We start from the raw sequence: 24,899 nt of genomic DNA, 5'->3' as shown, positions 1-24,899 counted from the left end.
TGCACAGACCAAGAATTTCTATCCTTGCAAGAGATTATAAGGATTTTTTGTAGGAAACTTTCCAAATACTAGAAGTGGAAATTATAATAGGATTCACTTTCTTTATCTTCCTAGGAATCCAGTACCAGTCTTTACCAAAAGACAGTTACCCATTCACAAATAATAATTTCAAATTCCTTTTATGAATAACACGCTAAAGATCAACGGTTACAGCACAGCAGTTACAATGTACCCTAGTTAGACTAACATTTAACTAAAGATTTATTTGTCCATTAAAATAAAAAATATAATGCAGGCCCTAAACCCCTAATAGAATACCTTACAAAATCAATACAGGGATTGGCATTTCTGACAATCAGAGATCTTCTGCTTTCACATAGGCTCATACTGGGTATTATATTGACAATTAAATAAAACATTTAGCTGTTCTGCATAACCAGTTGTTTCAGCAGCCACATAATTAAGGATGTATACAACTTCAAAGAAGAAAGAAAAAAACCTTTACAATGACTGTAGCTGTTAGGCTCACACACTGTCTCTGGTTCAGTGATGTAGTACACCTCCTGAAGACATTTGGCCTCAGACTGTAATTGCTTCTTTATGGTGTTTTCCCTGTCTCAATTCCACCGAGTTCTGTAAAATTACAGGAAGCTGCTGCGATCCAACCCACAGATAAGTCAGGGTTACCCATGGCAGCTCTATCTTCTCCCTGCAGGAATGGGCTAGATCTGACTGGTGTTCTACTAGTCAGGGCACAGGGCCATACCTTGCATTTAACAATATATATATTCACACAAACATAATTGCCCTACTTACTTAAGTAGGCTTCTAAGCTTACTTCTTGGAATAACCAGAATAAGGTATCAGCCTTTTAGGCAAGTAGCAAACTTCCATATCCCCTTAACTATAATCCACAGCTATTTAAAAAGATACTTATTTTCCTTCTTGGGACTAAGGACGGTACAGACACCTTAACATATAACTGCTGCAGACCAATAATGTCCAACTAGTTTGTAAAATTACAGGAAACTGTATTGAGATCCAATTCCCAAATCAGTCTGGGTTACCCCTGGCAGCGCTTATCTTCTCCATGCAAGCTGGGCTGGATCTGACCAGTGCTCAACCTGGCTGCCAATTTTGTACCCCTGACAGAACTCACTACTGATTGCCCAGGAGCTTCCAGCTTCTGACTAGGTGGTGGGGAGTTATATGTATACATGCAGGAATGTCTGCCCTTAATAAAGCCTTCTATGCCAGCTTCAAAACTAGGGTTGCCAACTTTCTAATCGCAGAAAACCAAACACTCTTGCCCCAAGCCACCCCCCCACCTGCGCTCACTCCATCCCCCCTTCCTCCGTCACTCGTTCTCCCTCACCTTTGCTCATTTTCACCAGGCTGGGGCAGGAGGTTGGGGTGCAGAAGAGGGTGAGGGCTCCAGGCTGGGTCTGGGGATGAAGAGTTTGGGGTGCAGGCTGGGGGCTGCAGACTGTGGCCGAGGGCTCCAGGCTGAGGCAGGGGGTTAGGGTGTGGAAGCGGGTATGGGCTCTGGACTGCAGGCTCCAGGGTGGGGCCAGAAATGAGGGGTTTGGAGTGTGGGAGTGGGCTCTGGGCTGAGGCAGTGGGTTGGGATGCGGGGGGGGGCCTCTGATGTGGGGCCAGGGATGTGGGTGCAGGAGGGGGCACTGGGGTGGGGCCGAGGGGTTCAGAGTGTGGGAGGGGGTGCAGGCTCTGGGAGGCAGTTTGGGGGCAGGAGGGGGTGCAGGCTCCTGGAGGGAGTTTGGGTGCAGGAGGGGAGGAGGGATGCAGGGTCTGGGAGGGAGTTTGGGTACAAGAGGGAATTCTGACCTGGATCAGGGGGTTGGGGTGCGGAAGGGGGTTCGGGGTGTGGTCTCTAGGCGGCGCTTACCTCAGGCAGCTTCTGGAAGTGGTGGCATATCCCTCTGGGCGGCAGCTAAGCAGAGGTGCGGCCAGACGGCTGTATGCGCTGCCCCCGTCTGCAGGTGCCGCCCCCTTAGCTCCCACTGGCTGCAGTTCCCACCCAATGGGAGCTGCAGAGCCGGGGGCAGCACGCGGAGCCCCCTTGCTGCCCCTGTGCCTAGGAGCCACAGGATATATTGCTGCTTCTAGGAGCCACAGGAAGCCTGCCTTAGCCCTGCTGTGCCACCAACCGGACTTCCAGGGTCCCTTTTTGACTAGACATTCTGGTCAAAAACTGGATGCCTGGCAACCCTATTCAAAACAGCTATTGAGCATGATTACCCACTTCCTCTACTGTGCTGACATAGCAACTGCTTTTTGTGTGTGTGCAGTCACTCAAGGCTGTATACCAGTGGTTCGCAACCAGGGTTACACATACCCCTGGGGGTATGCAGAGGTCTGCTAGGGAGTACATTGACTCATCTAGATATTTGCCTGGTTTTACAACGGGCTACATAAAAAGTACTAGCAAAGACAGTACAAACCAAAATTTCATACGGACAATGACTTGTTTATAGTGCTCTATATACTATACACTGAAATGTAAGTACAATAGTTATATTCCAATGGATTTATTTTATAATTATATGATAAAAATGAGAAAGTATGCAATTTTTGAGTAATAGTGTACGGTGACACTTCCGTATTTTTATGTCTGATTTTGTAAGCAAGTAGTTTTTAAGTGAGGTGAAACTTGGGGGTACACAAGACAAATCAGAGTGAAAAGGTTGAGAGCCACTGCTCTGTACTGCCACCTTTTCTGAGAGCAGGTAGAAACAGCAGCTGTAATTACAGCAAGTAGTGTTTTTGGCTGAGCACCAGGAAATAAGAAAAAGAAATTGGGGTTATACTGTCATAAGTCAAGGCAGCGAGCATAGGGAGGAGCCTAAGGACTGAGGTGTGTGACTGGTAGAGCCCTGCAAATCTGCAGGTATCTGTTTTATATCTGCGGACCATGTCTGTGGATCAGCTGTGGATACAAATTTTGTATCTGCACAGGGCTCTAGTGATTAGAAATATTGTTCTAGCATTTGATTAAAAGACTGATTATTACATCACTGCAGGCACAATTACAGCTGCTCTATTAGGCTTATCCGTCTAGTGTTTAATTATTAATTATGATTACAACATGATGGAATGCACTGTTACAACCCCTCTATTGGCTCTACTGTTTGATTATCAATGATGATAAGTTTACTGCACACCTTACTGTCATACTATTGGGTTTACTGTTCCAGCGTTTGATTATTAATGATGATTTTCACATTATTGAATGCACTATTACAGCTGCTATGAGGTTGATCATTCTAGCAGCATTTGACTATTAATGATTTTAACACGCTTGCATGCACTATTAGAGCTGCTATGTTCCAGCATTTGATTATTAACAATGAGTTTGACATTATTACACAAGCTATTGGGGTTATCATTTTACCAGTTGATTATTAATGATTGTAACATTACTGCATGCACCATTAAAGCCACTCCATTGGGCTTATCGGTTCAGGGTTTAATTATTATTGACGATGATAAGGCTACTGCATTGCATTATTGCAACCACACTATCAGGGCTGATTGTTCCAGCATTTGTTTGCTTGTGAGGATTAAAATGTGAACAGCTGTACTAGTATATTGTTGCAGATTTATTCACCCATCCCTGCTTATTACACCCTGCACTGGTTACATTAATTATAACCAAATAATGTTATTGCAAACCTGTCCGGCATGCGCTACCATGTTCATCTCCATTCCCAATGGGCAGCTGGGCCAGTGACCCTCAAGGCAGCAGGGTCGCCCTGCTTCCCCCACATGTGCCCGGTTGCTCACCCGAGGTGACCCAAGCACAACAGCCCTGACCCGCGCCAGGTGTGTGCCTTCCACCTGCAGGCACGCGCCGCCTGCCCCTGCAGTTCCCGCACTCACTGCTGCGTCGGGTGAACCCTTCCCCGGAGGGGAGCTGCTCCCCAGGGGCCAATGGGAAGTGAGGGGGGCCCAGGGCTGGGGTGTGCATTGCCCCATGGTGAGGGTTCCAGAGCCATTATAGCAGGGTGGGGACCGTCCCCTGTGTGAGAGAGAGTAGGGGGCTGTTCCCCTCAGCTGTTAGTTGGGGAGGCTGCTGAGTCTCCCCTTGCTGGCTATTTGGGGGAGCTTTGGTTCCCCTGCTTTCTTGCAGCTGTGGGTGGGGGAGGGGCCTTTGTCCCTCCCTCTTGTCCTCCCCCCCCCCCATTCTATGGGGTGTGCTCTGCTCCTAACCTGCCCCCCACCCAGTGTTTTTGTGAAGGGGGTTCTGACCCTGGCCATCTCCCCCTCCATGCCCCCCATGTGTCTGTTCAGAGTGGGCTCTGTCCCAGCCCCTCAGTGGATGTGTAGATTGGAGAGGGGAATTTTCTCTGTGCCTAGTCCCTCCAGGGTGTTTTTTATGGGCACCAAGGCCTTGTGTGAGGTGGGTAGAGACTGAGGCTCCAGTTTGCGTGTCCTGGAGAGCTTAACTACGAGTGTGTAACCTCTTTGGGGCTGAGAGAGCATGGCCCTTTAAATCTCTGCCCTGAGGCGGAGGAGGGGAGTGCTGATTGTGCCTGAAGGAGGAAGTGCAGGGGAAGAGCGACAGCGTGGGTGTCTGGCACTCCCGACAGAAGGGCTGCAGCCCCAGGCCCTCACACAGTGAAGCAGCCCAGAAGCTGCCCGGAGCCGGGGAGGGACAGAGCAGCGACCGACCGGGGACGCCAGGACAGGAGCCAGGAGGAGCAGTGGGCCACGAAGGAATCGTCCGAGAGAGACAGACCGGAGCTGGACCCAGTATCGCTGCTGCACGGGGCCGTGAGTACTGGAGCTTGTGGCCTTGCAGTGGGGCTAAGCAGGGAGGCTGTTAGCTAGTTCCCTGGGGAGGTGGTCGCTCTGTGTGGCTTTGCAGAGAGTGGCAGAGGGCCCCAGAGAGGTTTGCTGGGGAAAGTCCACTGGCTCCAAAGAGGGCTAGAAGCACTCGAGACTCACCCCTGGACTGGAATTTTGCCCAGGACTCCCGAACTCGGAGTGCAGACATTGCTCGGTGTCTGCCCTTTCAGACTGTGCTACCTCTGGGCCTGTGGGGCCTTGTGTTGAATGCAATTCTGTTTTACTGCTCTCCCTGTCTTTCCCCCTCTTATTTTTCTCCATTCATCCTCTGTGAATAAATATTTCCCTTTCCTGTGCTCACTGTACAATTCCCATGTGTGTTCACTTGGGGGGGGAGGGGGGGTGTTGGAACAGGAGCCCCTGAGGTGAAAAAGGGACTTTCCCTGCTGCCTTCCTGCGTGTGCCTTCTCTTGGCTAGAGCTGCCTGCAGAGCAGACCCCATCTGGCCACATGTGTCTGTGGGCACTGGAGTCTTTGACATTGGGGGATGGGGTTGGATCCCCTGCTTTGGGGATATGTTTTGGGAGAGAGCACGAGACAGTTTGTGCTATGCGGCGGCTGAGGGGGGAGGAATGCCAGAGTCCTTCCGCTTTTGCAAAGGGGTCCAAACTGCTTGGGTAGTGTGTTGGGTTGACAGCTTACCAAGGGTCCAGTTGTCGCAAAAATATGGTGTAAATAAAAAAGGGAGGAATGATATAGACTGCATTAACTCATCCCTTGTATTCATTTTCTCAGAACAACAATCCCCATGCATTAATTTGCCAGACCACGTGTGAACCGACTGGCTGCCTACCAAGTGGCCCCTGTTCCAGTCATGGTCTGAGGTTGCTTTGCAGGCCCCTGCCTCTGTTTCCCTTCTCTTAAATGCAGGGCCTATGAACTTTGATTATCAGCACAAATTTATCTCTGATTCATCTACACCGCAACTCAGAGCTGAATTTATTAACAGAAAATAGTTCCCAAAATTAAGTTCTCAGAATCCCCCTCAAGACCATATTCCTAGGCCTTCTCTGCCTGAAAATTTTTCCATGAAGATTCAAGGTTTGTTACTGTGTTCTGTTCATTCCAAGCAGTTTCTGTAGTATTTTGCTCCCACTTCATAGTGGTGGTTAGTCTCCTTGAGCACTTCCTGCTCTGTAGCTTTCTGTTACTCTTCACTGGGGAATCAGCTCCTAAATGCTCAGCTGGTTCTAATAATTAAACCCCACTCCTCATCTCAGCTCTGACAGGCAGGAGTAAATGGCCAAGGCTGGCTGATTCCAGACCTCCAGTCTTTAAAGGTGCAAGCTGTCCTATCCCACCCTGTGTAGAATCAATGAGGTTACAGCGTTTCCATTCACACTGTGAGAAGAGTTTGGCATTTAGACCCTGCTAAGGGATAGTCAACATGACCATTTCAGATGGTAAATGCCACCTAATACATGTAAGCCAAAGTAGCTTCTTGATGTTTTCTTACAGTAGAAAAGTACATTCTCTTCCACATTTTCATAGGGGTCAAAAATAGCTGAGATTATGCGAATTGACAATAATGTCCAGAAGCTCCAACTGAGATCAGGGCATATTGTGCTAGGTACAGTATGTATACATAGTAAGCAACAGTCTTTGCCCCTAAAAGCTTACAAAAGGTAGACAAAAGGTGAGAGAAGGGAAGTTTTATTTCCATTTTACAGATGGGGAGCTGAAGAAAAGAGACACCAAGTTACTTACCCAAAATACACAGGAAGTCTGTGGCAAAGCCAGCAATTGAACCCATATCTTCTGAGTCCCAGTTTAGTGCCTTTACTACAAGACCATCCTTTCTTTCATTTTGTTTACTTCCTGTTGCTGCCCCGCCCCACCCCAGCTACCTCTTGGCTGAGGAGAAGCTTGGGCAATTTTAATTGTAAATGAGAATTTTTCAGAAAGTTTGGCTCATGCAAGATAAGAGACTGTCTCCTTCTGGTCCTTATCTGATGTGAGAACAACTTGCCACCGTTTCTTCTATCCCTCTAGCAAGGTAGTTTGTCAGATCCTACAAACACATGCACATCAGCAACTTTATTCACATGAGTAATCCCACTGAAGTTGTTGGGATTATTTTTGTGAGTAAATGTCACTCACATTCATGCCCTAAGTGTCTGCAGCTGCAGGCTCTATTACAGGGATGCACATAATGTAGTCCAAGAGTCAAAGAAAACAGCAGCATCCTTAAATGCAGCCCTTGTAGTTCAGGGTAAGGATAAGCTAATCAATGAAAGATTTTTAGTTGATTAGTTTATCCTTACCCTGAACTATAAGGGCTGGTGCACTCAAACAGTAGCCCTTGTCATTTTGATAACTGTAGCCTTCTCCTACCTGGCCTCTCTGCCTGCCTCTCAGGTCTCTCCAGTCAAGTCAGACCAAAATCTATCCATTTCTCTCACCAGTCCAACCTTTCACCTCCCTCCCTGCTTGAATCTCCCATTTGGCTTCTGTCTCTTACTTTGTAATGTTTAAACTCATCTTCCTCTGTAATGTCCTTACTACTGAATATTGTCCCATGCTACGTGTTAGCTCTCATTTTGTCCTCTACTCATTCCCTACACTCTTCCCCATTGCGCCATGCAGCTCCTTTCCCCCATTCTCTTTCAGTACTTTTCCCATGCTAGCCCCAATGCCTATTTAGGTTTATACATCCATCTACATCACATTTGAGCGCGTTAGTTTCTGCCATCTGGTTCTTTTTCTTGACTTCATGGTCAAGTGCCCTTTCTCTCCACCTTCAAATTCCTGCTTAAAAGTCCCCTTCAAGTAACCCTATTTCTATTATCATAATTAATACCTTCACTGACCCTCCATCCCATTTGCCACTGCCCTATGTTTTATTTAGATTGAAAGCTCTTTGGGGGCAAGGAATGCACATTATATCTTGTATAGAGTGCTGCATAAATTAGTGATTGTATCTAAAAGTATTGTAAGTTTCTATTCCTATAAATCACAGTGGAATAGAAACTTATTATACATTTAGCGACAATCGCTACTTTACGCAGCACTCTACAGAAGACAGAAGTATGGTAAGTGCTCAGCTGCAAAGTACACACACATTCTATGAACTTTGGCCCGATTTTTTGATGGAAGGGGAATAAACAGCCATTTGACTTCTATAATAAATCAATTTCTCTCACTGGAGCCTTGAAGATTTTGAAAGTTGGAATAAGCAGAGTCTCCCTTAGGAGATAAAGTGTTGGGAAGTTGCTTCACATCACCTTGTGCACTATTAAGAAGATATGTGCAATCACACATGATTGTAGATTTATGGCACTGAATCTCTAGGGCATTTAACCTATTGTAGTTTGGAGGAATCTGGCTAGTGGTTAAGTCGCTTGCAGTTATTGCAACATCCCTGAATGAAATCTAGGAACCAAAAATTGCCCATCTCCCAAAAGGCCAATGATTCACTTACTTAGGTACCCGGTCACTAATAGTGGGAAATGCTGTATGCTTCCAAGGAAGGTGTAAAAACCTGAGAATGCACCTATTTGTGCAAGAAAGAGTCTCTTCTTGATTTCACAGGGGGATTCCTTGAAGCAGTAGGATTGCGAGTCTTTTTTTTCTCTCCCACCATATTTGGAACACAGCAAAATTACCCATTTTATCAACACATAACATTCTGCTAAAGTCCTGCAAAACTAAGCAAACAACTTTTCAGTGCTTACCTTATACAGGAAGTGGTACAGCCTTAAGTCTGACAACTTCTTTTGTTTGTTGTGTGTGCACTCTGCTATTGTTGAGTTCTGTAAGAGAGCTGGTGTAACAGTTATATTGGTAACAAACTTTGCAGCACATAGCCTTATGGAATTTCCTTGTCTGGACTTCCGTTTTTTTTTTTTTTAAATCCCTTAATAAGCTTGTATTAGCATTTTGGATTTGCAGTGGCTTAATCTTGACGTGATGTCATACCAAAGACTTGCAATAGTTTCTTCAAGAGAACTTTATAACAATGACAAGTTACATTTATGGATTCCAGTAATGTAGTGAAATCACAAAGAAGAGTGAACTCCAGGCATGGTTATGGCTGGAGCCAATAACTTATATTGAGTAAGATTTGAGAAGCATATTAACTTCCTAAAGTATGTATGTATTTCTGGTAATTAAACAAAATGAGGAAAAAAACATCACTTGTTACCATTGTAGACCTGATTAGCCTTTCCACCTATGCTAAAGTGTGGCTGAAGTGTTGGATTTGTGCATAATCTGTCACTTTGGCCTTATCTAAAAATCAGTGTATACTTTAGGAAGTTATTCCTCAGAGGCTTCACTCAGAAGTGCAATAGCTAATTGAAATGCTGGAGTTCACAATTAAGAGATACCCCTGGGGGAGACTTCCAAATGGGACGGTCTCTGAATACAGACTTAGTTAAAAAGTTATTTTAAGGCAGAGGTCCCTAAACTGTGCAGTGCGCCCCCCCAAGGGGGACATGGACGAACGTTCAGGGGAGTACGGCGGGGGGCTGGGAGGGAGCACCACCCAACTCTGCTCCTGGTCCCAGCTGCTGGCTCTGTGCCCAGGGCCCTGGCTGTCAGCTCCACACCCGCCCCAGCTGCGTCTCCAGCCTTGGACCCCTTACCTCTGTCTGTGTCTCTCCCCCCACCCAGATCTGCGACCCTGCTCCTGGCCCAACTCCGGGTGGGAGGGGTGCAGACAGGATAAAGGAGGGTGTGACCCTTAAAAGTTTGGGGACCTCTATTTTAAGGGCACTGAATGGTTGATCTTCTTGACTGCTAAGTGTACTCTGAATTCTATAGTAAAATATTTATTCCACTATGTAAAAAGAATATAGTTGAAATCTTACTTTGTTTAAAAAAAAAAAGCCCAGAACAAATTATAGTATTTAATATTAAACCTCATTTTTTAATTTTTCATCTGTATTGTAAAGCTAGTCCAAATAAGGAGTTGGATTGGAATTGAGCCCTGGGTTAAATTTTTGACTTTGTCACAGACTTCCTCTGTGACCTTGGGCAAGTCACTCTCTCACAATGCCTCTTTCCCCATCTGTAAAATAGGGGTAACAGTAGTTCCTTCTCCCACCTTTTGTCTTGTCTGTTTAGACTGTAAACTCATCAAAGTAGAGACTGTCACAGCACCTAACACAAGGGAGCCCTGACTTTGGCTGGGGCCTCTAGGCATGACTCTGAAATAAATAAAGAATCACAATATATGTAAGGAACACAGGCCTGTGCTTCTGAGGTGCTTAGTACCAAGAGCCACATCAGACTTCATTTTGAAGTTCAGCCGCTCTAAAAATTAGGCCTTGTATCCTGGGAAATGTGGTTTGAGTTTAATAGAGCCACAATTTAAGAACTAAAATTGCATCCTAAGAACATTGAAATTTGTAACAGAAGTATTCTGGCATTGCAAGCAAATGTGATTTAGTGGAACCAAACCTCTGTAGGGACAGTCAATTAATTCTAAATAGGTGGGGAGGTTTTAAGGGTAATACTTCCTAATCCCCCTTGCAAACCAATGTTCATAGTGTCATCCTTTCTCATGCAAGGAACCCAATAGCAATAACTGCATGACTAAGACTATTCACTGGAGAAAGGGCTTGAAGCATAAGTTCTCTCATGAGGTTCACCAAAAGCTGTCATGTATGTATACTTCCAAACAGTGCCACCACTATAACATCTGGCTGCCCAATATGAAATCCACTCAAACAGTACCATTTGCAATGGGAATTCTGGGTGGAAAGGCTACAGGATTGCATGCAGAAGATTTTGAATTTTATTTAAAAAATAACAAGTAGGAAAAACTTTAACAGAAATTCTTTGTTTCTGTGCACATGAAACATACATGTTGGGATGAGAAATTGCTACAGTTCTAAAGCTTTGATTCTCTTAAAATCTGAAACTTTTCTAATCAGCATATTAAAAACAGAGGAAAATGAATCAGAAGACCGGTGCTGGGAAATCAGATTGTATAGTTCAATTAGTTAACACTCTATTACAGGAAACCTGAGCTTCTCATCTCCTTGAGAAATCATGTTCTAGTAAATATAAAAATAGCTATTTAATGAACATATAATATGCATTTCCTGAAATTATTTATTTTTTCCCCTGTATTTCCTGAAATTGTGTTTTAATTTTTCTATTATGAAATACCAATGGGGCACCATTAATTCAAAAGTGTATTCTGTGCTATGGCTAACACTTCGTATTTTCCCTTCTAGGGAAAAAGCTCCCCTTCCCCCACACTCCAAGTTGTCCAATTTGCAGTTAGATTGTGTGGTAGATACTAAGAATGAAATGACAAAAGGGCTCTAAAAGCAGCAGCCATTTTTTGTTCTTTACTACTGCTTTGGAAACAGTCATTTGAAAAGGTTCTGAATTTATTTTTTTATTTGGCACTTGTGCAAAAAAGGTGGCACTTTCTTTTGGAGAGGAGATTTTATGTAGATCTGCAAGTGCATTCTGTGTGTGGTTAACCTGTTGCCAACTGCAAGTATGTCTGGTTTTTGGGTTTTTTTACTTGAATGATCTGCTGTTTAGAGATGGGAGAGTATCAGAAGTAATTGGTGTAGGTCCCTCTTTCCCTCTTTCAAATAATAACCAACATTTAGCTCAGCAGGTTTTGTTATCCAGATTTATTTATGAGGGGTAAATATTTAAACAAAAGATAAAACTGAGATCAATATTTAATCCTAGGGACAAATAACTTGCTCAGCAATGTTTCCACTATAGCCATTAATTTCAGAAATGTAGCAGTTTTCCTTTGTAATCAGCGCTCTAAATGGAGATTATGAAGTACTCATGAGGGGCACAGTACAAAGGCACACTTGCAGACAATGCATGCCCAAGAAGTTTACAGTTTAAAATGCAGACACTGATAAGGCAAGACTTACTGGGAGACACAGAAGAGAAGGCGGTTAGAGCATTAAATATATTTTCTAATCAAACCTTCTTTTCCTTCTCACACTCTTCCTTAAAAATAATGGAACGGAGAGGTCAGTTAACTGCTTGTGGGCCTGTTGTCAGAGTGCTCAGAAATTATTTGAATTAGGAGATTAAGGAGCCCTGATGATGCATTGAGATTGCAAAGTCATTTAGCAGTGGTGCCCAACCTTACTACATGAGAGGTCCACATAACCCTAGGCACAATCTTGTGTGGGTAAAATAGATTCTACATATTTTAGTAAGATTTAAAGTCACCTGTAATTACATTTTAAATTCAGCCTGTTTTGTATATAGACAGGTTGTTTCTATGAACAGTATTGTCTATTTAAAAAACAAAGAAATCAATCAATAAAATGAATATCAGGATGATAGAAAACAGGGAAAAAAAACCCAGTAAAGAACAAATAACCGTCTTCCTAATCACAAATAAAGAGTGCACTTTCTGAGTTAGTGAGAAGTCTAAGGTGATTTCTCAGCAACCGGTTTGTTGAAGTTTGGCTCAAAGTTAGAGACACTCATCTGAAGTATAGCAGGCAGGTGGTCGTCTGTTAGGAGGTACCACAGCTTAGACTTATTCTGCTTCATAACTGAGAACATTTGTTCGCAGATGTATGTGCTGCCGAAAATTGTGCACATTCGTCGAGCAAATTTTGGAACCAATCATTGGGCAGCAGTGAGGAAAACTCCACCAGTTTCTTTTTGTGAAACACGTCTTTTAAATAGCAGTTAAATGGCAGTTCAGTCAATTCCATTTGCAGAGAGACAAGGACATTATCCTCGTTAGCAACAAAAGGGTTTTCAACAGACAGATGTCACCTGTGTATGACTTGAATTCAGAAAATCTGACCTCAAAATTCTGATCCAAGAGGCCTAATAATTTTACCATTTGGGCACAGTTCGGTGTGCACTTTTGTTTTCATCAGACTTTCCCTGTGTTTCATGTCACAGTCTCTCTCGATGTTATATTCCTTCCATACTGCAGCTGTTTCTTTACAAATCAGACCTACTGATTTGTCTTGATGGGGCACAAAAAAGAATTGATTGGTCCACTTAACTTGAAAAACACAATGTTCAATGCCCACATTCTGTTTTTTGTCGGAGGCATTTTCGCATCCATCCGTCAAATGTATTGCATCTGGGACAGGCTATAGCTAATCTGCGCATGTCCAAAGGCGTCTTCCTGAATTTTTATAGCAACAATCACTAAGGAAGTACGTACTTAATTGGTCTGGTTAGCCTACAGCTGAGCTGCGGTTATTATTTACAAGATTGCGCTTATACGAAACGTGACACCACTTTTTTTTTTAATTAAACTCATTCTTTATCACAGTTTCTGATACTTCCGTGTGTAAACTACAATGATGTAAACATGACAAGAAAACGCTAATGAATTGGCGGTTAGTCTATTGTGTTGAAGCAAGCTGTGGGCCTTATGAAATGCTCTGGTGGGCTGTGTTCGGCCCGCAGGCTGCAGGTTGGGCACCCCTGAAGTAGTGCACAAGAAACAAAATTGTAGAAGGCACGAATTCAGTTCAGCCCCAGTCTTCCATTTTTAGCCTTACTTTATTCACGTAAGTAGTTCCAATGATGATAATAAGACTGAAGTAAGGCAAGGAGGATTTGATCCATAATTGACCACATAGGTATCAGGATGTCTTCCTTTCTGAATGTTTGCACTAATATATGGAAGAAATGTAGCTGTCATATAGCATTTTTCATCAGTAGATCTCAAAACAATTTGAAAAATAGGAAAGTATAACCGTCCCCATTTTAAAGACGCGTGAACTGATGCATAGAGAGGCGAAGGGACTTGCCCAAGGTTACCCAATAGCCAAGCCAGGAATAGAACTCAGGACTCCCGAGTCCCAATTCAGTGCTTTTTTCCAGTAGGCCACATTACACCATAAAACATTAGGAACTCTAAACATGCTTCGAGTTGGTTAGTTCTTCAAAGTGAAACCTGCTGGTCCTGCTAGAAAGAAAAGATACACTCATTCTTAAGCAGTGTCCTCAAACTTTGTTTTTGAGGAGTGTTTAAAAATATGAATAAGGAAACTAGATTGCAATGTAGCTATAAAATTTAGCTTATTTTGTATAAAACAGATTAGCACATTCTAACAACACCAGCTATCAAAATTGCATTACAGTATTGGTGATAGGCTCTCAGACATGTATTGTTCACTGGATTTACTCCGGTTTTACAAATGATAAATATGAAAGGGCTTTTTGTAATCCAGTGTAACATGTAATCTGGTGTCTCCTCCACTAACATCAGAAATAAATTGAAGTTTTTGCATATTTTGTATTCCAAAGCTATTTTCATGTAACTTGTTTTTCCTTAGCCTCTGTACTTCTCTGTCTTTTATTACGTGATTTTAAAGTTAAAATAAATTGAAAAGAAATCTAATAATAATCAACAAGCTTTCCCATCATCAAGGCAGCATGTGATGGGGCTAATTAAGGCCTGATCCTGTAAACACTTATTTGTGAGTTTAGTCCCATTGACTGCAGTAGTGCTATTTAGTAGGTAGCACTAAGCTCACTAGTATAGTCGTTCAGGACCCTACACTACACTGCTGGTTTGTTTGCTTTTACGCAAATAGAATATTTTTTGTTGCAAACAAAATATTCAAAAAAATCAAAAATGATTTTTTTTATTCCAAACAGTACCTATGCAATAATCTGAGCTTGAGCTATTGTGATCTCCAGAGTGAGGGTAACACTGTATATTGTGCTGCATAGTTTCATTTTGTGCACCCTATTTGTTACAAACTGTATCCTGAACTATTTTACATGTGTAACTAATGAAGGTATGAAGAGAGATCAACAACAGCAGAAGCAGAGAGAGATTGAGGTATAAGCAAAGGAGGAAACATGTTTGTTTGTTTTTTATTTGAAATGTAAGGCGAGATGGACGGTTGATGTGAGTTGAAGAGATACGGGAAGGCGGTTCCAGGTGACAGGAGTTGCAGAGAAGGAAGCTATTGCATTAACAGCGGAGAGATTGTTTGAAGGGGCAAAGAAGAAGGTAGTACTTAATGAGTGGAGTGAAGGAGCAGAAAGAAGTAGAGACAAATAAGGGCCACGAGGTTGCCTGGAATAAATCCATGGAGGTTTTTTAAAACCAGGACAGCCACTTTTAGCTGGTTTTGGAAATGAATAGGGGACCCAATGTTTGAAAACCTGTGGGGATACGGCTCCATGTGTCTGAGACCCTGTCTGAATGCGGGAGACTGGCATAAAGTGACTGAATACCGAGAACTCTACGAAACAAGAACTTGGGTTTGAACATGGTAGTGAAATCTAAGATATTATGTAGCGTTTCAGAGGGGAAAACAAAGAGGGTAGGTTGATTATAGGAGGTTGTAAGAACAAACAAAGGATTATGCAATTGGATCATTCCTGACCGCTATTACTCAGCCAGCGTGTTTATGAACACAGAAAGACAGTCTTACAGGATCCTTCTGTGATCAGGATTTTCTTGTGTATTAAAGAGTTCATTAATCCTTGAATCTAGTGCAGCATCAGTTTTCCTTTTCTAACAACGTAGGAACAAACGGCAACTTGACAGAGGTCCAAGTTACTTTGTAGTTTCTGTGTCACGGTATTGCCCTGATCCTGCAATCAGAGCTATGTGAGCAGACCTGTGTGCCTGTGCAGAGCCTGATTGACTTAAGTATGGCTAAATATGGTTATAAATCCTGAACTTCAGGCACCTATGTCATACTATGTGGATGAGCACAATATAAATACCAAAATGTAGGTCTGAGAAACTGGCCCTTTAGAATCTAATCACTGTGCTCGCAAAGTGCCATCTTGGCCCAGAGCAAGCTCAGTTGACCCTGTGCAGCAATCAAATCTTTTTCTGGAAAGTGGCTTCTCCTCAAAGAAAATTGTGTGTAACCATGTGTTGCCACTTACATTGTGTCCTTGTGACCTCACCTGCATGGATGAAACTTCATGTCTGTATATGGTAATAGTTGGACGGAAAGCAGATACTAAGAGAAGATACCTTGCTTCCCTGGTGCAAAGCATTTTTTTGGGGAACTGTCAAGGTTCCTCCCCCACTCTGAACTCTAGGGTACAGATGTGGGGACCTGCATGAAAAACCTCCTAAGCTTATCTTTACCAGCTTAGGTCAAAACTTCCCCAAGGTACAAAATATTCCACCCGTCGTCCTTGGATTGGCCGCTACCACCACCAAACTAATACTGGTTACTGGGGAAGAGCTGTTTGGACGCGTCTTTCCCCCCAAAATACTTCCCAAAACCTGGTGACCCTCACCAGTGAGTTCCCCACTTTCCAGGGGCAGAGGGGTCAGGCTTCAGCCCTGGGGTGATGAGTTGCAGGCTCCACGGCATGGTGGTGGGCTCCATCCCTAGGTTCACCACCCCTCCCCATCACCCCTGGTCCCTGCTGCCTCCTCCAGCCTTGGGCTGCGGCCGCCCGGTTCCAGGCTTTGGCTTTGACCCTGGCTCACTGCCTCTTTCCCCCCCCCCCCATTGCCCCTAGCCCCAGCTGCCTTCTCCGGTCCTGAGCTTTGGCCATGCGGTGGTGGACTCCATCCCCCAGCCACAGGGCTTTGGGCTTGGGCCCCAGGATCTGGTTGCAGGGCTTGGGTCCCAAGGCTCTGGCCACCACCCTCAGCAGCGTGATAGTGGGTGCCTCCCTGACTCCTCTCACACAAACACCCATCGCCCCTGGTCCCCATTGCCTCCCTACCCAGAGCTTAATTTGTCCCCAGGCTTGCTGGGGCTGAGCAAATCTACTGTGAAAATCTGATATTTGTATAAAGAAAAGGAGTACTTGTGGCACCTTAAAGACTAACCAATTTATTTGAGCATAAGCTTTCGTGAGCTACAGCTCACTTCATTGGATGCATACTGTGGAAAATACAGAAGATGTTTTTATACACACAAACCATGAAAAAATGAGTGTTTATCACTACAAAAGGTTTTCTCTCCCCCCACCCTACTCTCCTGTTGGTAATAGCTTATCTAAAGTGATCACTCTCCTTACAATGTGTATGATAATCAAGGTGGGCCATTTCCAGCACAAATCCAGGGTTTAACAAGAATGTCTGAGGAACTGTGGGAGGGGGGAGGAATAAACAAGGGAAAATAGGTTACTTTTTATAATAACTCAACCATTCCCAGTCTCTAGTCAAGCCTAAGTTAATTGTATCCAATTTGCAAATTAATTCCAATTCAGCAGTCTCTCGTTGGAGTCTGTTTTTGAAGTTTTTTTGTTGAAGGATAGTCACTTTGAGATCAGAAATCGAGTGACCAGAGAGATTGAAGTGTTCTCCAACTGGTTTTTGAATGTTATAATTCTTGACATCTGATTTGTGTCCATTTATTCTTTTACGTAGAGACTGTCCAGTTTGACCAATGTACATGGCAGAGGGGCATTGCTGGCACATGATGGCATATATCACATTGGTGGATGTGCAGGTGAACGAGCCTCTGATAGTGTGGCTGATGTTATTAGGCCCTGTGATGGTGTCCCCTGAATAGATATGTGGGCACAGTTGGCAACGGGCTTTGTTGCAAGGATAGGTTCCTGGGTTAGTGGTTCTGTTGTGTGGTATGTGGTTGCTGGTGAGTATTCGCTTCAGGTTGGGAGGCTGTCTGTAGGCAAGGACTGGCCTATCTCCCAAGATTTGTGAGAGTGTTGGGTCATCCTTCAGGATAGGTTGTAGATCCTTGATAATGCGTTGGAGGGGTTTTAGTTGGGGGCTGAAGGTGACGGCTGGTGGCGTTGTTGTTTTCTTTGTTAGGCCTGTCCTGTAGTAGATGACTTCTGGGAACTCTTCTGGCTCTATCAATCTGTTCCTTCACTTCCGCAGGTGGGTACTGTAGTTGTAAGAATGCTTGATAGAGATCTTGTAGGTGTTTGTCTCTGTCTGAGGGGTTGGAGCTAATATCACTTTTCACAGCAGAGTTAGTAGCTAGCTGGGAAGCTGTGAAAAGTTATATTAACATACAAGTACCACTTTTCACAACAGCAGACTTACTGGCTACAAAGTCTAAAAAACAGAAAAGAAAAAGAAACCACAACAAAAAAGAGAAGAATATGCAAAGCACCTGATTTGTGCTGCTATTCTGTTTAGGTCCAATAAAGAATAGAGACAACTATACATTATTTTTACTATTGAGACTGCAAAAAACACTACATAAATAAATTGCAAGGATTTGGACATGTATATGTGCATATTTATTTGTTTTTCCTAAAGTTAATTTAAGTATTTTAGAAAAAATTGTCAGAGCGGCCACCAGCAAAATTTGTTGGCCGCACTCTGAGGCCATCAAAATATTTGTTGCGAGAAACCCATAGCTAGAGAACTAAATCACTAAGCTAGACATAGATATGCAATTCCAGTACCTGCTTTTGCTACTGCTTGCTGCCAAGCATGAAACTGACAGGTTTAGTGACAGTTTCACTACTGGCCACAGAGTTATGAATAGTTGCATTGAAAGTTTCCACTCTTGTTAATTTCACTTTGCTACCACTCAGTAAAGCTGTGAGCAGCAACAGAGGCAATGAAGCTTTCTGGCTACAGACTCAGATGATGTAATTGCTTTATATGCAAACCACATTCAGATTTATATTGCACCTCTGATCCATTGGAATGCCAAAGTGCTTCTTCATATCCTCTACACGGGAATAGCCTCTCTCACCATTAAGATACGCAACTGTTTCACAGCACACAGTAACTGTCTGTGTACACTAATAATAAACAGGAAGTGAAGTGTAGCCCCAGTCCCTTCAGACTATAAGGAGGATGTGAGATTAGCAGCATGTACTATTAATAAGAGGTTTCAGAGTGGTAGCCATGTTAGTCTGTATCAGCAAAAACAATGAGCCCTTATGGCACCTTAGAGACGAACAAATTTATTTGGGCATAAGCGTTCATGGGCTAAAACCCACTTCATCAGATGCATGGAGTGGAAAATACAGTAGAGAGGTGTAAATACACAGCACATGAAAAGATGGGAGCTGTCTTGCCAAGTGGGAGGTCAGTGCTAATGAGCCAATTCAATTAAGGTGGAAGTGGGCTATTCTCAACAGTTGACCAGGGGTGGAAATCACTTTTTGTAGTGCTAATGAGGCCAATGTAATCAAGGTGATCCATTTCAAACAGTTGACAAGAAGGTGAGAGTATCAGCAGGGGGAAATTAGTTTTTGTAGTGATGGAGGGAATCTCAACCAAGCAGACATCTCCTCCCTACAACACCAACAAGGAGAGGAATATGTATTTTAAGGGCCCTTTACTCCTCCCCTTTCTCAACATGCTTTGCCCTGGATAGTGACAGTCAGCCCTTTTCTTCCTCCACTGGTAACAATGGGCGTCCTTCCTTTTTTGCTCTAGGAGCAGGCCTGCTAGCATCATGTCCTGAGATCGAGAGGATAAAACTTTCCAGAACCTGCTTTCTATTCCTTTGCTTCATCCTTAAACTGAACCATTCTAGTCTTTTAGCACTGAAGACAGATAGCTCTGATCGCCTTTTCTCAGATGTCCAACCTTGGAACCATAAACAAAACAAAGATTGGGAGAGCTAGCATCTATTAACCACGGACTTATTCTGTCCATAGATTTTTCTTTTTCCATATTGGCAGCTTGCCTCTTCCATAATCCTTTACTTTCCACTTAGATTTAATGTAAACGTAAGGGTAAACTTTTGCATATGAGTGGGGGTTTTTGGCTTGGCATGTCTATCTTGGCAAACGAAGGGTTTCAGACCCATTCATCTAGTTAGCTTTAGGATATTTCCAGATCCTCAGTCATTAAAGAGAGTGATAACATATCCTCTTTTTTACTTTGTAATTATTATATTCAAAGCAGATGCCTTAGGAGTAGATTTCACTTAGTCCTGCAGCAGGTCATAGAATCATAGAATATCAGGGACCTCAGGAGGTCATCTAGTCCAACCCCCTGCTCAAAAGCAGGACCAATCCCCAATTAAATCATCCTAGCCAGGGCTTTGTCAAGCCTGACCTTAAAAACTTCTAAGGAAGGAGATTCCACCACCTCCCTAGGCAACGCATTCCAGTGTTTCACCACCCTCCTAGTGAAAAAGTTTTTCCTAATATCCAACCTAACCCCCCCCCCACTGCAACTTGAGACCATTACTCCTTGTCCTGTCCTCTTCTACCACTGAGAATAGTCTAGAACCATCCTCTCTGGAACCACTTCTCAGGTAGTTGAAAGCAGCTATCAAATCCCCCCTCATTCTTCTCTTCTGCAGACTAAACAATCCCAGTTCCCTCAGCCTCTCCTCATAAGTCATGTGTTCCAGACCCCTAATCATTTTTGTTGCCCTTCGCTGGACTCTTTCCAATTTATCCACATCCTTCTTGTAGTGTGGGGCCCAAAACTGGACACAGTACTCCAGATAAGGCCTCACCAATGTCGAATAGAGGGGGACGATCACGTCCCTCGATCTGTTGGCAATGCTCCTACTTATACATCCCAAAATGCCATTGGCCTTCTTGGCAACAAGGGCACACTGCTGACTCATATCCAGCTTCTCATCCACTGTCACCCCTAGGTCCTTTTCCGCAGAACTGCTGCCTAGCCATTCGGTCCCTAGTCTGAAGATGGTTCCCTAGAGCACTAGCTATTTAGTATACATTCACACCTATGACTATTGACTGATATTTTCAAATGTGCTTTGCCTGCTAGTCTGTAATCTGTAACCTTAGATTTCTACCTTTAGCCTCCTTCTCAATTCTTGTTATTTTGGACTCTGGCTAACACCAAGAGTGTCCAGTTGAAAAAGGCACACTCAGTTTCACAAATGGTGTGTCTTTTAAACGGAATGGCTACCATTATTGAAATTATCTGTGCTCCCATAAAATAAGCAGCTTTTAAGCATTAGCCATGCCCCAACAAGAAAAGGGTTAAAACTTTTTAAAAAAAAAAAAGGTAGATGAATGCTCTTGCTCTCTTTACACCAAATACAGTGATATCTTGTGGCAAATTAGGTTAAAGTATTACTTTGTTTTCTCCAGGTCTGCCTTGATTCCAGATGCCTTTGAGCGTGGCGTCTAAATTCAGTCTGGGTTACTTCTTGTGGCCCACTTTTAATCTGTATGTTTTGTCCTCCCAACTTTGTATCAGACACAGATTACAAGAGGATGTAAAACAAACCTAGCCACAGTCCCTGTGGTTTTATTTCTGTACACCTTTCCTAGACAAAGCCCATTGTCTGTTACTTCCCTTTATTTGCCATCTTTCAATCACTTTGCAATTCACAGAAGTCTTAAATTCAAACAGTGGTTTTTAAACTTTTTTTCTGGGGACCCAGTTGAAGAAAATAATTGATGCCCATGACCCAACGGAGCTGGAGATGAGGAATTTGGGGTGCAGAAGGGGTTCTGGGTTTGAGGGGGCTCAAGGCTGGGTGAGGGATTTGGGGTGTGGGAGGGGGTCAGGGCTCTGGGGTGGAGCCGGGGATGAGGGGTTTGGGGTGCAGGAAGGGGCTCAAGGCTGGGGCAGGGAATTGAGGCGCGGACTTAACTCCGGCAGCTCCCGGTCAGCGGCGCAGCCGGGGTGCTAAGGCAGGCTTCCCGTCTGTCCTGGTACCGTGGACTGCACTGTGACCTGGAAGGGGCCGGAAGCGGCCAGCAGCAGGTGCGGCTCCTAGGCTGAGGTACGCAAGCAGCTCTGCGCGGCACACCCCCACCCCCACCCCCAGCTCCCATTGGCCCGTTCCCAGCCAATGGGAGTGCGAAGCCGGTGCTTGGGGCAGGGGCAACACGCAGAGCCCCGTGGCCCCCCTGCCTAGAAGCCAGACCTGCTTCTGGCCGCTTCCGAGGTGCAGCATAGGAACAGGTAGGCACTAGCCTGCCTTAGCTGGGCGATGGGATTTTTAACGTCCTGGTCAGCAGTGCTGACCAGAGTTCCTAGGGTCCCTGGCTGCTGAGCAAAGCGATCCAGCACCTTACATGCCGCGACCCAGTACTGGATCGCGACCCGAACTTTGAAAAACACTGGGTTCGGAAAGGAAGATTTTGTGAGTCAACATATCAAATGCTTTACTGAAGTCCAAATATATTATAATCAGTGTGTTACCCCAATTGACGAAAGAAGTGGTGTTGCTGTGGAGTTCATTAACTGACGTAAGTTAAATGGTGTTAGTTTTGGTGAGGCAGGCAGAAAACAGGAACGTTTTGTATCATAGGGCTGCATCAAACGTCTGACACTATTTTAAATTCTCCCTCACTCTCATTCGCAGACTGTACCAAGATGAGACTGGGTCCCTGACTTTTTGGGGGGATCTCCCTGGTACTGCTACCCTTTACAGAAGACAATGGATTTGGCAAGAACCCAGATGTAGGGATGAAAAGGAAAACTGCAATGTGCCTATGGAAACCTGTACCACAGAGCAAGCCTTTTCCATGCGATCGGTTCAAACATGCCTGCAGCATCTGCAGAGGGTTTGTTTATCTTTATGGGGGTCGGTGCAATAGCAGCCTAAGTGACTTCTGGCGGTACAATATAGGTAAGTGTGTCCCTCCACTGTACGACTGGATGCAGAGTCACACATGGATCCTTGTGAAATCGGAGCCACTCCATAGCATAACAAGTCTCTAGGCCACCGGCTTCCAAACTTTAATGGTTCACCTGCTACCTTCTTAAAAAACTGTAAAGTGAATAGATGGACTGTCAAGTTCACATTCCACAGTTTGGGAATGGTAGGATTTGCCATATTGATCCATTGAAGCTGGTATTCTGCCTCTCGCAAGTGCCAAAGCTGAATGGTTGTGGTATAGGTGAAAAGCTCATAATGCACCTACCTAATTATGTAATGGGGTGCACATATGTTCCTGTTGTCATTACACACCGAAGCATCAGATTTGTTTTCCCTTATTTTAAGCTAAAAATAATGCTCTCCTTAAAATACTCTGATTCAAGTTACATATTAAAAATACAGATAATTACTGCAACATTTTAGTACAAAAACACCTGGATATTGTAAGGCTGAATTATCAAATTTGCAACTTTCATTACAAAGAAATTAAAACAAACACTTTTTTGTGAAGTTCAATTAACACCCCAGTGTTTTGTGCTCCCCATTCTGGCCTAGTCAGGGTCAGTTCACTAGCATGAATCCCAGTGCTATGCTGAAACTGATGCTTGTGGGATACCAAGGCTTTGGTGTACAATACATAAAAACCATTAACAATTTTAACTCTGTTCAAACCAAGAGAGAGATAAAATTGTTTGCCAAATAGAAAAGTACAAACCTATTTTGTGGGAGAAATTAATTCAACCTTCCATGCTAATAGAAAAAAAATGGTGAATGAACCATCCAGTTAAAGTTGTTTACATTTTCACCTTCCCACACCGGTCAACGGGAAAACTGTGTTTGATCCCAATATCAGTCGTGGCTCATTTTGGAAGTGCAGGCAGAACCAAAGATGCCTCCTTCAAAGCATCTCATCTTCACCCTACTGCTGACTTCCATGTGGTTTGTGTGTATCCATTTTAGCGCTCCTTTTGTTTCCTAGCAAGCAATGAATGGGAAAAACTGGATTGTTCAGAAGATGGCCCAGAAGAACTGGAAGAACATTCAATGGTGGCTTATCAGGTGAGTTTAAATTAGTCCTGCTCCTCAATAGATGTTTTTCTTTGGTGCTGTGGCACAAACTGTTTCGTTGCTGTGCCCTGGGAAACAATTTGTCACCTTCCCCCCAAGACTTGGCTGTATTTCAGGCATGATATCTGTATGTGGTCTGTAAAATGTTTTGATAAATAAGAATTACTATACTATCATAAACTGTATCACTGGATGATTTTTTGCTGTCCTTATACAGCACTCAAATAATAATAAAAAATGGCCTAGTGGCATTCTTGTTGACTGGATAAGATTGGCTGTGCATTTTGGGGTATTTTATTTGGTGATGGGGGCTTTGTCCTTTTAAAATTGTTTTTAGATTTTTGTACTGCACTCCGGGTGATAAATGAATATCATTGTGCTTGCAGGGCATCCTCTATATTTTCGGTGGGATGGTGGATTCTGCTTTTACGCAGGTGAAGATCCCTCTCTGGATGTATGACATTGGTATGGAACAAGATAACCAGTTTTCTTCCAAGAGGCAGCTCAAATACGAAGTAATTCCACAGAGGGTAATAAATAGCAAGGGCCCAGTTGTGTCCTCTGATGTACGTGTATGTACACACGCTCCCATTTCCCTTTGGCTTCACTGCGAGTTTTACATGCAAAACCACAGACAGAATTTTGTACTAAAAAATTCGGCTGTTAAACTGTCAAACAATCAATTTTCCTTTCCAGCAGGAAACATTTTGTAGCAACATTTCTGTACTCAAGGTTTTCAGCATTTTCATTAGACTCTTTACTTTTAGAGTTTTATAAGTTGATCTTTAAAAAGTTCTTTAGCAGTGAAATAGCAGGCTTAGATATGAGGGGATTTTTTTTCTAAATTACGTCCAATGTAAAGAAAAGTCACAAGTTTTTGTCTATTACGGGAAGAAAATAGTAACGTATTTTGCACTCTGAGAAACACATAGAAAGGCTGGCACTAAGGCCTTGTCTATGCTACGGGGGTAAGTGGACCTAAGTTACGCAACTCCAGCCACATGAATAATGTAGCTGGAGTCGATGTAGCTTAGGTCAACTTATGGTGGTGTCTACACTGCGTTGTGTCGACATGAGATGCTTTTCTGTCAACTTACCTTATGCTTCTCCTTCCGGTGGAGTACCGGAGTTGACAGGAGAGTGATCTGTGGTCGATTTAGTGGGTATTCACTAGACCTGCTAAATCAACCCCCAGTGTATCAATTGCAGCAGCATCGATCCCCGGTAAGTATAGACATGCCCTAAAAAGATCAAATAAAGTAGAAAACTACTTAAGATGAAGAAAAGGGAAAAATGAAAACAGCATTTCTTAAAATTTTTCCTGACTGTCTTGAAAGACTAATTTTTTTGTTTTGTTTTTATCACTGATTTAGCTCTAATAAAGGCAATGGGACATTAATATTCTATCCAATAATATTTTATATATTTTCCCTGGACAATATTGCAGTATTTAATTTTATATGCTGTTAAATAATTTACTATTAATATTTCAGTGCAACATTACATAAGCATATT

General features: G+C 43.4%; 1 protein-coding gene and 1 long non-coding RNA gene across 13 annotated transcripts in view; one reads left to right on the top strand and one right to left on the bottom strand.

Annotated features, from left to right (window-relative positions):
• LOC125644931 (leucine-zipper-like transcriptional regulator 1) overlaps positions 1-24,899 on the top strand; it is a 79,884-nt gene that overhangs the window by 45,779 nt on the left and 9,206 nt on the right. For 3 of the 12 annotated variants that reach the window (XM_075117730.1, XM_048869706.2, XM_075117731.1), the window contains 3 exons: positions 22,020-22,286; positions 23,296-23,375; positions 23,771-23,849. In XM_075117730.1, the coding sequence (XP_074973831.1) occupies positions 22,124-22,286; positions 23,296-23,375; positions 23,771-23,849 (322 nt within the window). In that variant the 5' untranslated portion in view covers positions 22,020-22,123. Of the gene's footprint in view, positions 1-2,418; positions 2,521-4,408; positions 4,795-17,605; positions 17,627-22,019; positions 22,287-23,295; positions 23,376-23,770; positions 23,915-24,899 lie in introns of those variants that run through there. The other 9 variants (XM_048869704.2, XM_048869712.2, XM_048869713.2 and 6 more) reach the window with 9 other exon arrangements.
• On the bottom strand, positions 16,591-24,684 carry LOC142068515 (uncharacterized). Its single transcript, XR_012664325.1, has 2 exons — positions 24,482-24,684; positions 16,591-17,806 (listed from the first exon to the last, which is right to left on the bottom strand). It is a non-coding gene; the product is annotated as an uncharacterized LOC142068515 (long non-coding RNA).

This window comes from Caretta caretta, chromosome 11 (assembly GCF_965140235.1).
Source record: "Caretta caretta isolate rCarCar2 chromosome 11, rCarCar1.hap1, whole genome shotgun sequence".
In the NCBI taxonomy this organism is placed as follows: domain Eukaryota; kingdom Metazoa; phylum Chordata; order Testudines; family Cheloniidae; genus Caretta; species Caretta caretta.
This window is presented reverse-complemented; position numbering and strand designations above follow the sequence as displayed.